The sequence below is a fragment of the Strongylocentrotus purpuratus genome, unplaced genomic scaffold (genome assembly GCF_000002235.5).
Source record: "Strongylocentrotus purpuratus isolate Spur 01 unplaced genomic scaffold, Spur_5.0 spur5_scaffold_8, whole genome shotgun sequence".
NCBI lineage: Eukaryota > Metazoa > Echinodermata > Echinoidea > Camarodonta > Strongylocentrotidae > Strongylocentrotus > Strongylocentrotus purpuratus.
The window spans coordinates 15869723-15884693 of record NW_022145614.1 but is presented as its reverse complement, the minus strand read 5'-3'; the positions used below and the strand labels follow the sequence as shown (position 1 = coordinate 15884693).

At 39.0% G+C, this 14971-nt stretch overlaps 1 protein-coding gene across 1 annotated transcript; it reads right to left on the bottom strand.

The window, feature by feature from the left end:
- Nucleotides 1-209: 209 nt before the first annotated feature.
- On the bottom strand, nt 210-14769 carry LOC593090 (arrestin domain-containing protein 3). The gene is made up of 7 exons (XM_030975323.1): nt 14558-14769; nt 10610-10744; nt 9850-10082; nt 6657-6839; nt 5790-5990; nt 3362-3878; nt 210-2369 (listed from the first exon to the last, which is right to left on the bottom strand). Exons 1-7 carry the CDS (start codon nt 14676-14678, stop codon nt 2131-2133), a joined length of 1629 nt encoding a protein of 542 aa, XP_030831183.1. The 5' UTR covers nt 14679-14769; the 3' UTR covers nt 210-2130.
- Between the last annotated feature and the right edge of the window lie 202 nt (nt 14770-14971).

The window sequence follows — 14971 nt, the reverse complement described above, 5'->3', positions numbered from 1 at the left end:
ACTAAATGTAACATTAAATAAGAAATCAGCATTATAGTTCAAAGTTTAAAATATTTAATGAATTGTACATAAAACCTCTTTTCATCAACTCAGCTTGCAGTCTTTCGACCTAGTACCATAATATAAATACATGTATATGTAAATACACTTACATTTGTCATACTCTAAATTCCTCTTTGAGCGTTTATACATACATGCCTCTTTTTATGATCAACAAGTTTCTTGATAGTGTTACTACAAGTAACATCATTATTTTTTTAGAAACAAGATATCAAATACCATGTTCCTTTTGCATGTCAAACTTTTTTTTATATATCTTGTTTGTACATTGATCAAAATGCTAATGTAATCAAATAATGCAAACTATTATCTGTTAAGAATCAAAATTGAAGAAACTCTAAACAATTTACATGCCCATGTAAACACTGATTTCTAGCAGCAATTACAGTACCTGCTATATGCATCATGGCTGTAATTGGAAGATAGGCTCACCAGAGAAGTCATAATCGTTTCCACCTCAAATTATCTCAGTAATACATTCTATCATCATCTGCTGTTTAAGGCCCGTCTGCACTAGTTTGGCCAGGAGGGATTAGCCCTCCCTGCATGGTCACTGACAGCTGATTATCTCATCAAATCAGCTCTCATTTAACATAAGAAAACCCTGATTTCTAGCAGCAAGTACAGTACCTGCTATATGCATCATGGCTATAATTGGTAGATAGGCTCACCAGAGAAGTCATAATCGTTTCCACCTCAAATTATCTCAGTAATACATTCTATCATCATCTGCTGTTTAAGGCCCGTCTGCACTAGTTTGGCCAGGAGGGATTAGCCCTCCCTGCATGGTCACTGACAGCTGATTATCTCATCAAATCAGCTCTCACTTAACATAAGAAAACCCTGATTTCTAGCAGCAAGTACAGTACCTGCTATATGCATCATGGCTATAATTGGTAGATAGGCTCACCAGAGAAGTCATAATCGTTTCCACCTCAAATTATCTCAGTAATACATTCTATCATCATCTGCTGTTTAAGGCCTGTCTGCACTAGTTTGGCCAGGAGGGATTAGCCCTCCCTGCATGGTCACTGACAGGTGATTATCTCATCAAATCAGCTCTCATTTAACATAAGAAAAGCGGGATCATGAGGGACCAATGGGTACCGCTTAGGCATTGTTTGCTATATAGAGGGCGCAAGTAGTGCAGTCCCGCTTTAATAGAGACATACTAGTAGAATATTTGCCACCTACTTTTACAATGTATGCTAAACTCTTTCTGTTTCATGGATGAAAACCACAGTGTTTGGAGTATGGTATCCAGGAGCACTGTGTGTGTTGTGTGTGTGTGTGATAAAAGTCAATTGAGGCCATCCTTATTTGTTCCATTGGTCAACCAAAGCCTAACAAAAAGATAAACTTTTTTTGTTGAAAATAAACTCAAATGCCTAGCGGATAGTTTGGGGAGGTTGCAGGACAGTTACTGAATGCATGACGAATCGTCTAGAGTTCTTTAAGACGGTTGCTACAGGAACGTTGCTAAATGCATGGTGTGTGGTTAGGGGCTGCAGGGTAGTTGTTGAATGCATGATGATTGGTCATTCAATTGCTGAATGGTTGTTGGCTAATGATCGTTGGTGGTGGTTGCCCTTCATTTCTGGATAAGATGGGTCGGTCTTCCTGGAAAATTTTGCAGAATTACATGGAGTGTGGGGTCTGGTTGTGGGCTGGTTTGGCATTTTACAGAGCTAGCTGAATGCTCACTGACCGGCTAGGAATGGTGTTGCTGTCAGTGAATGTTTATTAGCTGGTGAGGAGTGGTACGGCAGATACTGAATGTCCATTGGCTAGTTAGCAGTTGCAGGGTGGTTGCTGAATTCTCATCGGCTGATTGGCATTGTAGGACTATTGCTGAAAGTTCATTGTCTTAAAAATATTTGTAAGTCTTTTGCAGTATGTCGAGAAGGCTAGTTAGGAATGGCAGGGTGTTTACTGAATGCCCAATGGGCGAGTATTTCTACAAGACCGTTACTCAATGCCCGGTGTTTAATAAAGACTTGTGGAAAGGTTGCTGAATGCCCACAGGCTGATTAGGTCTTGTGGGATGGTTGCTGAATGCCCACAGGCTGGTTAGGTCTGGTGGGGTGGCTGCTGAATGCTCATTGGCTGCATAACTGTTGGGGGTGGTTGCCCTCCGTCTGCTGATGAAGTGGTCGCTCCCACTGGAATACCCATGGAGGCATACAGCGTGTCTGGATCGTAGTAAGGGTACTGCGGTGCGTACAGGACACTGCCAAAAGAACCTTTCTCGCCTGAAACCTCCTGTGGCCCTCCAACAGCAGCTGTATATGTTGGAGGTGGGGCCAAACCTGCAGTTACACAATGAAGCATAGAAGAAAGAAAATTTACACACATTGCTATCATTTATACTTTGAAAATCAAAGTCCTACATGAACTTAAAGAGAAGGTTGAGTTCTGACAAGAGGTGAAAAAATAATTCGTGAGCGTTATCATCGTTATTATGCAAGTATGAAAAAACATCAGATAAAAAATGTGCCCCGAAAAGCATGGCTCTTCAAATGCTTTCATATTCTAAATATGGCATGTAACAACATACAAATCGGGACAGATTTTTATGCCACATGTTCGTGTAGCCCTATATACATCTTTCTGTGTAAAGTGCTTGTAACTTTAGCAAGACAGGGCCAAATTTCTTATCATTTTGATGATTCCAGAACCTTGCAGTACACACCAAGACATATATGCTAGATGATCAACTTTTCTGATTGATTCCACACCTTTTCTTTCACAATGTAATTGCATGACCAGAACTCAACTTTATCTTTAATTATGTGTGTATTACATTGGTTGGAATTCAATTGTTATCAAGTGGACCAATGTTTTGAATCTCTCCAGTAAATTTTGCATCAACTTTAAACCAGAAGCAAGATAATCATTTTCACAGTTATACAAAAATTGCAATAAAACTTGTTTCAACTTCTGTTTGAATTTGGTTTGAACATTTTCTGTACTTCTGACACAATGACTCCCAAATGGATTAACATTTTCATGAAATCAACTTACCACTGATGGTACCTTTGCCATCAATGGCAACTACAATGGTAACAGGGCTCAACAGCTAATCAAAATCAAAGTTTCAATGGTAAGTTTTGTGCAACAGGGCCAAGATCTTACATTACATAATTGTTCAAATATATTTTACAGGAATACAACACGATGTTTAAGATGCATCAAATTAATCATAAATATTTCATGAATGTATCAAAAATGTAATACAATTCAAAGATAAAGAAAGATACACAAGGTACCATCTGTTTAGCATCTTTATACCAATTCTTACCCTCTTCACCAGACACTCCTCCTGGCATTCCTGGTTGTCCAGGTGGAGGGTATCCCTCTGGCCCTGGTGGGGGTGGCCCAGCTTGGCCGGGTAGGGGATACCCTTGTCCTGGTGGGGGCATTCCAGGTTGTCCTGGTGGGGGATAGCCCTGTTGCCCTGGTTGGGGTGCCCCTGGTGGAGGATACCCTTGTCCCGGTGGGGGTGCCCCAGGTGGGGGATACCCTTGTCCTGGTGGGGGTGCCCCAGGTGGGGGATACCCTTGTCCTGGTGGGGGCACTCCAGGTTGTCCTGGTGGGGGATAGCCCTGTTGCCCTTGTGGAGGATATCCCGGTTGCCCCTGTGGAGGGAATCCTGGCTGCCCTCCCGGGGGTGCCCCAGGCTGGCCTGCGATGGGTTGCACCGCATAAGGGTTTTGAGAAGGATCCTTTATGGTGTGCTGGAAGGCTGGAATTGTGCCAATCACAAGTGGAAGCTTCACTTCAGCATCCATAGGTGTTCCTGCAACATCTCCCTCAATCTGATTTCAGAAAATACAATGATGAGAAAATTTGCATTGATGTCTTTGTTCTTTACTGCTTATTTGACCTCATATGGTATCATACCCAAAGATGCCGGTATTACCACAAACAACAAACCTGCAATGCACCGTTACACTCCCCTTTTGCAACACCTTCCTCTTTATGTACAATATATTGAAGGGTTCAGTGTCACAAAGATGTACCGGGTAACTCCATATTTTTTCAAAATGACTAAGTGATATCAAAATGTTCAGAAAAATGTGGGCTTTCCAGGAAATGCAAAGACTTAACTCCGTCTAACACCCCATTGAAGTCTATGGCTAGTAAAACATAGACTTAACTCCTTAAGGCCCAAGTGCTCAGTGACAAATAAACCTCTTTTTCTCAAAATGGCTTAAATGGAGTTACGTCTTTGTGTCACTGACCCCTCGATATGTCAATAACAAAACTCAACCTAACAGAGCATGTAGTTCATCATTTATGTTTTCCAGACTGGTTAACATTATCTGATCTTTTTTATCTCTCCATTTCTCTCTATTGTCAGTTTAGTCTCAGTATCAATTAGGTGATTGGTGTATAGTTACTACACAAGGATCTTTCAGTGGATATACATGTAGTGCAATCATCTGTGACTGGGAAGACCTATGTTTGGAACTAAGGATGAGAGCTAGCGCCCTTTTGATAAACTTATTCAGTTTTAAAGGGAAATCCAACCTTAAAAGCAGAACAATCTAAAAAGAAGTAGGAAAATTCAGAGAAGTAGAAGCAAAAGCAGAAATCTGACACAAAATTAGAAAACTGTGATTTTTTAAACGTTGGAATTAGAAACGTATGGGATCTTCAAATTGGCTGAATCGGTACTGTCACTGTAATTTAGTGCTGGAAAACTTTCCCATTTGTTCAAACACACAAAATGACTCAAATGTATTCTTTTTCAATATGTATGACTTTGGATTGTCTATTCTTATGTATGGTAGTGAAACGTGGACTTTAGCCTCTGATACTAAAAAGCGTTTGGAAAGTTGCGAAATGTGGTTCCTAAAAAGAATGATGAAAATCCCCTGGACTGACAGAGTTAGTAATGAGGAAGTTCTTACATGAGCTGGAGTGCACAGGAAAATGATACGTGAGATGTTGATTAGGCAGTTGAAGTTCATGGATTACATTACACGTAAAGAAGGCCTAGAGAATCTTGCACTGACAGGGAAAATTGTGGGAAGAAGGAGTAGGGGAAGAAGGAGGATACTTTGGATGGACAGTCTGCAGAAATTGTTGGAAGAGAGAGGAGTGGAAGAACTGGGAGTGGTACTAATACAGAAGGCTAGGAACCGAGGGTTGTGGAACAGCACGACCGCCAAAGTCAATCGATATGGCACTTAGAGAGAGAGAGAGAGAGATTCTTTGGAGAGAACCTGTAATAATATACTATCCATAATATATTTTGAGTAGTGCCCCAAGGGTGAACCCACTTGGGATAAAAACATAAATTAATGATATTTTCATACACGACAAAGGGTAGACTTATTCCCGACTCCTGAGTACATCAAAATCCACTAACCTAATTGCTACTTTTGCCTAAATGTAGTGATCTCGTATTTCAAACATTCATAACTTCCTTATTATTGGTCCAATTTATTTCAAATTTTCGAAATTCTGTTTCTTTCAAAATGAACTTATTACAAGGATTGGATTGGCCTTTAAATAACTACTTCTTCAGTTAGTATGGTACATGAAACATACATGCACATGTACATTTAGGCTACTTTGGTTGGTTACAATGTATACCTACAGGTCATACTCTCTCAATATTGGTAGCCGGGGAAATGAATATAAACAAGTTCTACATGTTGTTCAAGTTCAGGTGGCAAAGAATGACATTTAAAGGACTATCACCCTCTTTACATTCTTACCTCAACATAGTACTCGAGTTTAATGTTTGGGCAGTTTTCGTAAGCACAGGGAGGGATAGGAGGGATCAACATCTTCAACCTGTCGTAGTTCACCGACCCCATGGCTTCGCAGCCAGCTAGCTTCAGTTCAGCCACTGTCTTGACTGCCTGTCTGGTGTGAGTTCTGCCAGTGCCGTGACGTTGGGCAGTGAAATGCCCTCTCTGCAAGAGATCGAAAGACACAGTCAAGTGCTACATGCATTACATCAAAGGTTGGAGAAGACATGAAACAAAAATCTATGCCAAACCCTTGGGTTTCTCCTCTCGGTAGAACGGATAATTGTATTTGATATTACAATTATCCACCCTCAGTACCGTTGAAAGAGTACAAACACCCTCTTGCCTTGGCTATCTAGATATTTCGGAAGGTACAGCTTGTGTAGATAGTTCTTGCTAAAGCCCTTACTGATGTAACAATTGAAAGTCTATGAATCCAGTACACTTTACCGTGAAGCAAAGTTGTTGGTTTTCAATCATGTAAATGTACTAGGTAGCCTACCGTGGCAGTCTAAGGATGAGATCAGGGCACTTTTCCAGGAGTTTGAGCATGTAGACTAGCACTTCTCCAGAGAAAAAACAACATAGTACATGTATGTCTGTAATCCCCTGCACATTGCATGGAATACAGACCTACTCTATTGTTTTTGCACTCATCAATAAACAATGAATGCTGGTTAAATGGGCAGCTCACTGATACAGAATGCGCAGCACAAAGGCTTCCACAATCTTTTTTTGTCCCACTCTCTATCACAAAGACTTCCAGTTGGTCCTGTATATTATCTGTACAATATTCTTCTATGTACATGTATATCTTGTGCTTAGACTTGCCTGTTGCAGTTTTGCAGTGATGTCAATGATCCTCCTAGAACTGTTGTTATTTAGATCCAATGAAATAAATATGTATTCTCCTGGTACATATCCCCTCTTGTCAATCATTCCTTTAAGAACAATGGGTCCTGAAGCGCAGCAAAGACAGCATACTGTCTTCTCGACTTGGTGACTTTGAGGAACCTAAGTATACAGCAAAACATCAAAACAAAGATATAAATATTCAAACTGCCCTTCAGAACAACGAGTCCTGGAGCGCAGCAAACACAAAATACTGTCTTCCTAACTTCGTGACTAGGAGGAACCTTTTAATCAAAAGCATTCAAACAGACATCTACATATACAGTAGGCTTGCGGGTGCACCATGGGAGAGAGAGAGGGAGGGTTTAGGAGTCTTGAAAAGGACACTCAGTAATCTTTCTTGAGGGTGTGTAGTCCTGAAAAGGACTGTTGGTGTAGTCTTTACTTTTCAGGACTCCTCAATCCTCCCCCTCTTTCTGTCTCTCACATGGTGCACCCGCAAGCCTACTGTATATCTACATCGCCATGCAAGCTGATACTTACACGCAGAGATCTACATGTCACCCTATTACGTGTGTTATGCACAAAGAAGATGAAAGACTTCATGCATATGGCTGATCGTCAATGAAACAGAGTTACCGGTAAGTCTTTTGTCAACTCTGTTTGTTGCTACGGCAGGCATCCAGGGTGAACGAATTTGTTTAATCATATTATGGAAATGCAAGCATTACTTTAAACATACAGAACTTTGTTATTCCTGGCTCATTTTTCCTGATTGAGGTGTCATAAGAAAGGGCAGAAAATGAACTTTCTAGAAATGTGATTTTCTCTTTGAAATTCAGATAGCGCCCGGCAAATGACTTTTTGGTACCCTCTCTTCAAATTCTTTTTAATCACTCATGCGTGAAATGTGCATCATATGACATGCATCTATGTGTCATTTATTAATTATATAAATTGAGATTAAAGGTAATACAAATTTTCAGTATGGTGTCATGAATTTGGTTCAAATGAACATGTTGGATCGATCAAAGCATATGGGATCCTACAATTTTCAGTGATCGTTGTCGCAGTTGAAATCGAGTCTAAAGTTATGAAATATTAAATAATAAACTCAATATGTTGTATAGCTCCCTCTCAAGGTCAAGATATTAATTAAGCTCTAAAACAATGTTTCCTGACTAAAATCGACCGATTAGCCATTCCCATTTGGAAATTATATATCACAACTACATATTCTGATATTTTCATGGTCGCAGCTACAGGTACCATTGTCAAATTTATCAAAAATTTACCTGGAGCACCGGTAAATTTTTATAATCAATTTTTCTCAAAAGCAGAAGTGTTTTAGGAGATACATTTTATAGGCTTATAATACATCCACAGGGGCATCCAAATACATCAAAATTGTAAAGAATCACTATACACCCAATTTTCAAAATTTCCCAAAATTTTGTATTAAGTTATGATAAAACATCAATAATTCTTGGTTTCTTTTTTTCTGGGACACACTGTAAAACGTACAGCAAAAATACAAATTAACAATGATAAATCAAAAGTAAATATTTAACAGAGAATTTTATTGTTGACCAACAGTCTGTTGACTCGCCTCCCAATTGATTACAATGCAAATTTGGAATGCTCTTAAATCTCGACTGAATAAATACTGAGTATAATCAAATGAGCAATTTATCTTCAAAACCTGACAGAACATTCTTCCATTGGGCTTCTATTGTTTCTGTTTTATTCTCATGGATTTGCGTATAAAATTTTGATATGATGAACAGACGAGGGTATGTTTGTGCTCTATCAGCCAATAGGGATCTCACCCATGGATAAACGAAAATTCTGAAACTTCTTTGGAACATAAATGCAGAAAGGGCATTTTTCTAATGAATAAGCCCATAAAGTTTCATATCCTCCTAGATGTAAGTCTATCTCGTAAATTTTTAAATAGATGCATGTAACTTTTGGCCATAATGTCATGAAAGCTGAGGGAGGGTAGGGGGAGGGAGGAGGTGACAGAGGATTCTCCTCCCCCCCCCCCCCCCCCCCCCACACACACCCTTTTAGGTTTAACTTATATTTTTAATCTAAACCAGGATGTAAACTACATACATCTTGAATGAAACTCAAAATTGTAAAGAGGAAACAGGTTCGGTACTCTTTATTCTATTCAGAGGAAGTACTGATACAATTACAAACAAATTCAGGAAGTATCGTAAGAGGTTACATATTTGTACAGGTAAATAGGCTTACCTAAGTGCAATATTCATTAAAAGACAGAGCTAGACACACAGACCAGGAAATAAAATACAATTACAGTGCATGATAATTGGCATTTCAGAGTATCATCTACCGGTACACAGATTTCTAGAAACAAAATGTGTACGAATTACTGAGAAATTCATTCTAAAATAATTGAGAAAAAAAGTTAAAAGCAAAATAGTGATCAGTCAGTATATTGGAAGAGACTTTTATTTGTATTTTGTTCAAAGTTTCAAACACAAAAATGTCACCCCCAAAAAATGCATGTATTCATATTCAATTTCAGTGAAAATTTTCCCTCAATTCGTTTTTTCCTGTTTCGTTTCTTGTGCCATTCATAACTTCAGATTTTACTATGTGACATGGCAGACAGGAAGTCAAAATTAAGATTTAAAATGCAAAACAGCACTTCAAAGAAAAAGTTGAGCCTACTTCTCTTTCTAAGAGACAATGTTATTCCAGTGGAAGATTGAGGAAGAGGGAGAGGTAGAGAGAGAGAGAGAGGAAACTGGGAATTTTCCATAGTCCATACCACTGTTTGTTGACTCAGAAAAGCTATTTCATTAAAGAACTGGGAATTCTCCATACCATAGTTTGTTGACTTGGAAAAGCTATTTCATTAAAGAATTGAAAATTTTCCATACATGTTATCTTATCCCCCCCCCCCCCCCAAAAAAAAAAAAAAAAATCATTAAATAAGTTAGAACTTCCTCATCAGTGAGATAATATTTTTAGCTAATATTTTCAAAGCCCCTTTCCAATTATCGACAAAGAAAATTAGATTCCCATTTCACTTTACCGGTAACATTGGCAAATTCATTTTTTTTTTTTAGAGATTTCAAAAGCTAAACAGCTTACCCCTTGCTGTTTCTCATCCAGAAAACAAAGAGGACCAAAAGCTTACCAGTACATTATACTCGTAGTTCAGATCCTTCACAGTGAAGATGCTGAATAGCCTCTGAGTGTGATGGTCAAATTTCCACGGTCGGTCAATGTTTATCTTGACGTAGTACCTTACATACCCGTAAGAAGCTTCAAACGGCGGGGGCAGAGAAATATTTGGGATCTGGAACTGGAAGGGAAAGCGATGCTCCCCCGCAGTCAGTTTGATTCGGTCTGCAGTAGTGTTATCCGCTCCTGGAGAACAAAAAAAGTTCCTGAATATCAATTCTCAAAAGCGGGACCAAAATAAAAAAAATTAAAAAATATAAATATCCCTAGTTTCTTGAAGATGAGTCTTGAAGGATTCTTGCACGTTGGGGGAAAGTAAGGTAATATGAAAATCTTGATTTATATAGCACTTAATAGGGAATACCGTCTCTAAGCGCTTTACAGATATTATTACCCCGGTCATCGGATTCATTCACGCACAATGTGCACCATCTCCACTCCCTGGGGAGTATTCCACATATGGTCAGCGTAAGGGCATAGGCAATTACTAACACAAATGCTTTTGTCATCCTACCGGTCCCCAATTCTCTCTTGGGTATTAAGTGGCAAATGTAGATTAATGCCTTGCCAAAGGACATTGGTGCCATGTTGGTTATAAAACTGAGGGCTAGTCCTGGTGATTAAAACACCTATTATTGGATAAATACCCAAAGGTGTCCAATTCCCCCACGACAGCACACTCCTAAGAGTCTTTATAATAGCCTTCCACTCACCTGCACCTTGCAGAGTGATCTCCTGTCTGAAGTATTCATGATTGGTAGTGTAGCTCACCGTTCTTCGGTTGTCTCCACTCCCCTCAGACTCTGTCCAATGTGTGTACGACTTACCAACGCATTTTATTTGAATACCTATGCAGTGTAGGAAGAGCAAAATGTAAAAGAGATCTATAATAGAATGTATACTTGTACATACTAGCTTATTATTCAAAAAGAAACAACAGCAAATTTGAACAAGTATGCGAATGTACTCTCAGGTTCATTCAAAGTTTCAAACATTGTTTCAAACATAGCATTATCATTTGCAAATTTTAACTCTCTAAAGCTTCGGTCACAAAGGTTCATACAAACGATGCATTTGTACAAATCTCCCTGTTCATACAAATTCCACAGTGTGTAGAGATTTGTAGATTGGGCAATTTTACCCTTTTTTTAGCCCAAGGGTGTGTGTGTGTGTGTGTCGGGGGGGGGGGGGGGGTGTTGAGTAAAAAAAAAAAAATAGTGCTCACTACCTCCTCCCCTCTAAATATTTTCTCACTGAATGGGGGCCCCACCCTTCGCCGCCGACTGGATCTGCCTGTTACATATTACATTTAGAATTTGGCTTGATACATAAATGTAGGCACATGTAAAGGCACTGTAAAACTCTATTAGCTATACAGGTGTAAGTCATGAAAGCTGTGTGAGGGGAGAGGGAGGGAGGGAGTGACAGAGGATTCTACTCCCCCCCCCCCCTCTCTACACACACACACACACACCACACACACACACCCTTTTAGGTTTAACTTGTAATTTTATTAAAAACAGAATGTAAACTACATAAATCCTGAATGAAACTCAAAATTGTATAGAGGAAACAGGATAGGGTACTCTTTAATCTGTTCAGAGGAAGTACCTGAAGATAGAAACAATTAAAAACGAATTCAGGAAGTATTAGGTATCGTATGTTTTATTGTACAGGTAATTTGGCTTATCTAATTCAATATTCATTAAAATACAGAGCTGGAAAATAGAACAGGAAATACATGTAGATTATATACAGTGCATGAGAATCGGTATTTCAGAGTATCTACCCAGATTTCTAGAAACAAAATGTGTATGAATTACTGAGGTATTCATTCTAAAATAATTGCAAAAAAAAGTTCAAAGTAAAATGGTGATCAATGAGTGCATATTGAATTCCAGTGAAAATGTTCCCTCAATTCGTTTTTTCCTGTTTCGTTTCTTGTGCCATTATTCATAACTTCAGATTTAACTATGTGACATGGCAGACAGAAAGTCAAAACTTAAGAGTTAAAATGCAAAACAGCACTTCAGAGAAAAAAGTTGAATTCAAAAGGAGGTTTAAATTTAACCCATGATTGAAATAAACCCTCATTTAATGTACATAACCCATGGTTTAAAAGTTGCGCAATTTAAGCGTACCTTGCCTTGCACGCGTCTACTATTTGACCTCTTACTGTGTTAGGCTTATTTGGGGCTAGTTTTAGACCATGGGTTGTGTAAATGAAGATTTAAACGATGGGTTAAATTTAAACGATGGGTTAAATTTAAACCTCCTTTGTGAATTCGGGCCTAAGGGTTAAATCTCCCCCCCCCCCCCCCAACTGAATAGGTTTGTACTACGCAATGTGGCTTTAGATTCAGCCAAGTATTAGGACAGAGCTCCTATATACTGATTCATCATTAATGGGAAGTGATCGACTGTGCTATGTAGTTCTGCTGCTCCAAACCACCCATCTCTTGCCAACATACTTAAGTTGAATCCAATTTCTCTTGAATTGGAATTTTATCAAAGTGTAGGAGTGCAGGTCACCTAATGAGAGCGTCAGTTATTACTTTCAACAGTTCAAACCATGTCAAACCATGTACATGTATGTGTAAGTAATTAAGGCAATTAAACCAAAGTGGTGAGGCAGAGAGCCACTATGTACAATTTACAGGCAATAAGAATGCATCAGTTATGTACACACGTTTGTAGATTCATAATTGGTTAATGTGTACAGTACATGTCAAGGTACAGGTGTACAATACATGGGCATTTTCTGTACCAGTAGCATACTGTTCATACCAGATAAAGTGTACATGTATGTGCAATTGTGCATCTAAAATACACTTACTTATGAAGAAAATTATACTCATCAATTCTACATTGTACTACAAACAGATCTTTTTCTTCTTTTTATCGTAATGCATCATATGACCATACATGTAGATCTACATAATTCAGCTTATGTTTATAAGAATATATAAAGAAATAGAATCATGTACATGTACATAGAAGTATCCATTCAATGGTATTATTTATTGAAAATCTGTCTAACAGATCGATACAGAGCTTAGCTGAATTACACAATTTTTGTGCAGATATAAAGAATTTAATTTATTGATTTATCTGGCATAGAACAGAAATTATTTTTCCATTGGTTGAACAACAACAAATATCATGTCACAGCAGAATTAAAAGTTGACGCATCAAAAATTACCACGGTATAGTAGGCCTACAAGACTCTGGTATAATATCAAGATTAGACAAGGATAATTTTACATGGAAAAGGTGACATTTTCTCCTCTGTGTAATGATGATATGAACAAGTAAATACATACTGTACATGAACAAGTCATAATACATGTGTACTACTTTACGTGTGTACACATCTTAATAGACAGAGTTGTTGTATAGGGGTAATGTACAATCAAGCTTTATCAATTGTGTCAAGATAGAATGAGCAGCATAAAATGATAAAATAAAAAATGATTGTAAGACATTAAAATATAAGGACTTATTTTCAGCTACCGGTAATCTGTTTTCTTGAAGCTAGCACGCACGATAAGATCAGCAATCACACTCACACACAAACTTTATTGCATTTAACCTCCCTCACTAACGTACATATTTTTAGAATTCATAGGGGTGGCCCCCTATAGATGGGGAATATGGAGAAAAACCTGCTCTTTCATATGACACCACATTTATTGAGTTTCACCCTCAGGATCACGAGTAAAGGTTTGAATTTCAAATTTTTCATAAAATCATTGACCAATTTTGCATGGTCGGGCAATGCACGCACGTAGACCACATAGGGATGCGTTCAATCTCTATGGGAAGGAAGGATTTTAGCACACAACATCGGGTGCACGATCAGACACCCTCGCATTATGTAGATCTAGACTAGATCAAGCTCCCAGATAGGTCTAGATCTATCATCTAGAAATTTAGAATACATTTTGTTTAATATTACGGGAGGGGGGGGGGGCAAAAGGATGTCATAGGTCAAGTAACTTCTTAGTTACTGTGGTTACCCTGAGCCAAGGAAAATCACATTTCGAAGTTCTATACAGGGACACCAAAACTTCATTTTGAACCTGGCTCGAATAATAAAGAAGAAAATGAAGGTAAAGAAGATGAAAAAGAAGGAAAAGAAGAAGAAGGAGGAGGAGGAGAACGAGCAGGAGAAGGAGGAGAAGGAGAAGGAGAAGGAGAGGGAGAAGGAGAAGGAGGGGGAGAAGGAGAAGGAGAAGGAGAAGAAGAGGAGAAGAGAAGGAGAAGAGGAGAAGGAGGAGGAGGAGGAGGAAGAGGAAGAAGAAGAAGAAGAAGAAGAAAAGAAGAAGAAGAAGAAGAAGAAGAAGAAGAAGAAGAAGAAGAAGAAGAAGAAAAAGAAGAAGAAGAAGAAGAAGAGGAAAGAAGGGGGAGAAAAAGAAGGGGAGAAGAAGAAGAAAAGGAAAACATTGCTGAGCTGAGGGTCGAGGGTACAATAATCGAGATGCGAGACGCTAGACGCGCAAACTAACTTGATCAAGCTTCTGCTACGGAGAGTTTATCGGCTCCCTAGGCCAAGCCGTATAGCTCGCCGCTCGCCCGGCGGCAGTAGCTGTGGCCCAACTCGCTCTTCAGTGATGCACACGCACCTCACACATATCATCAGTCTTCTTTAATTTACTCACCACGAATATCTCCCTTGTCTTCTGATACAACGATCCTTGCTTCTCCCTGTACAACATCTCCTGGCTTAAAGACTTCTTGGTTGCCAGCCAGTAGAACTTCAAATACCTGTAATTTCCCCATGTCGAGTAAATTTCGAGTGATCGCATCTCATCAATTCAAACTCGGTGCTCTACAATTTTTACGATGTTATATATAGACGTGACATCGACATGACAACATGCAGAGTATTAGTCTTATAGAGCAGACTTTATTTGACCACAAGAACGATGAACGAAGACGGGCCTTAGACTACTATTACGGTATAAGCCTTTACCCTGAACAAAAAGTCCCATAAACTTATTAATATAGGGCAAGCACATACAAAATTTAGATAGGATTGCCCCAGACCCCCCCCCCCCCCTCCTCCCCCAACC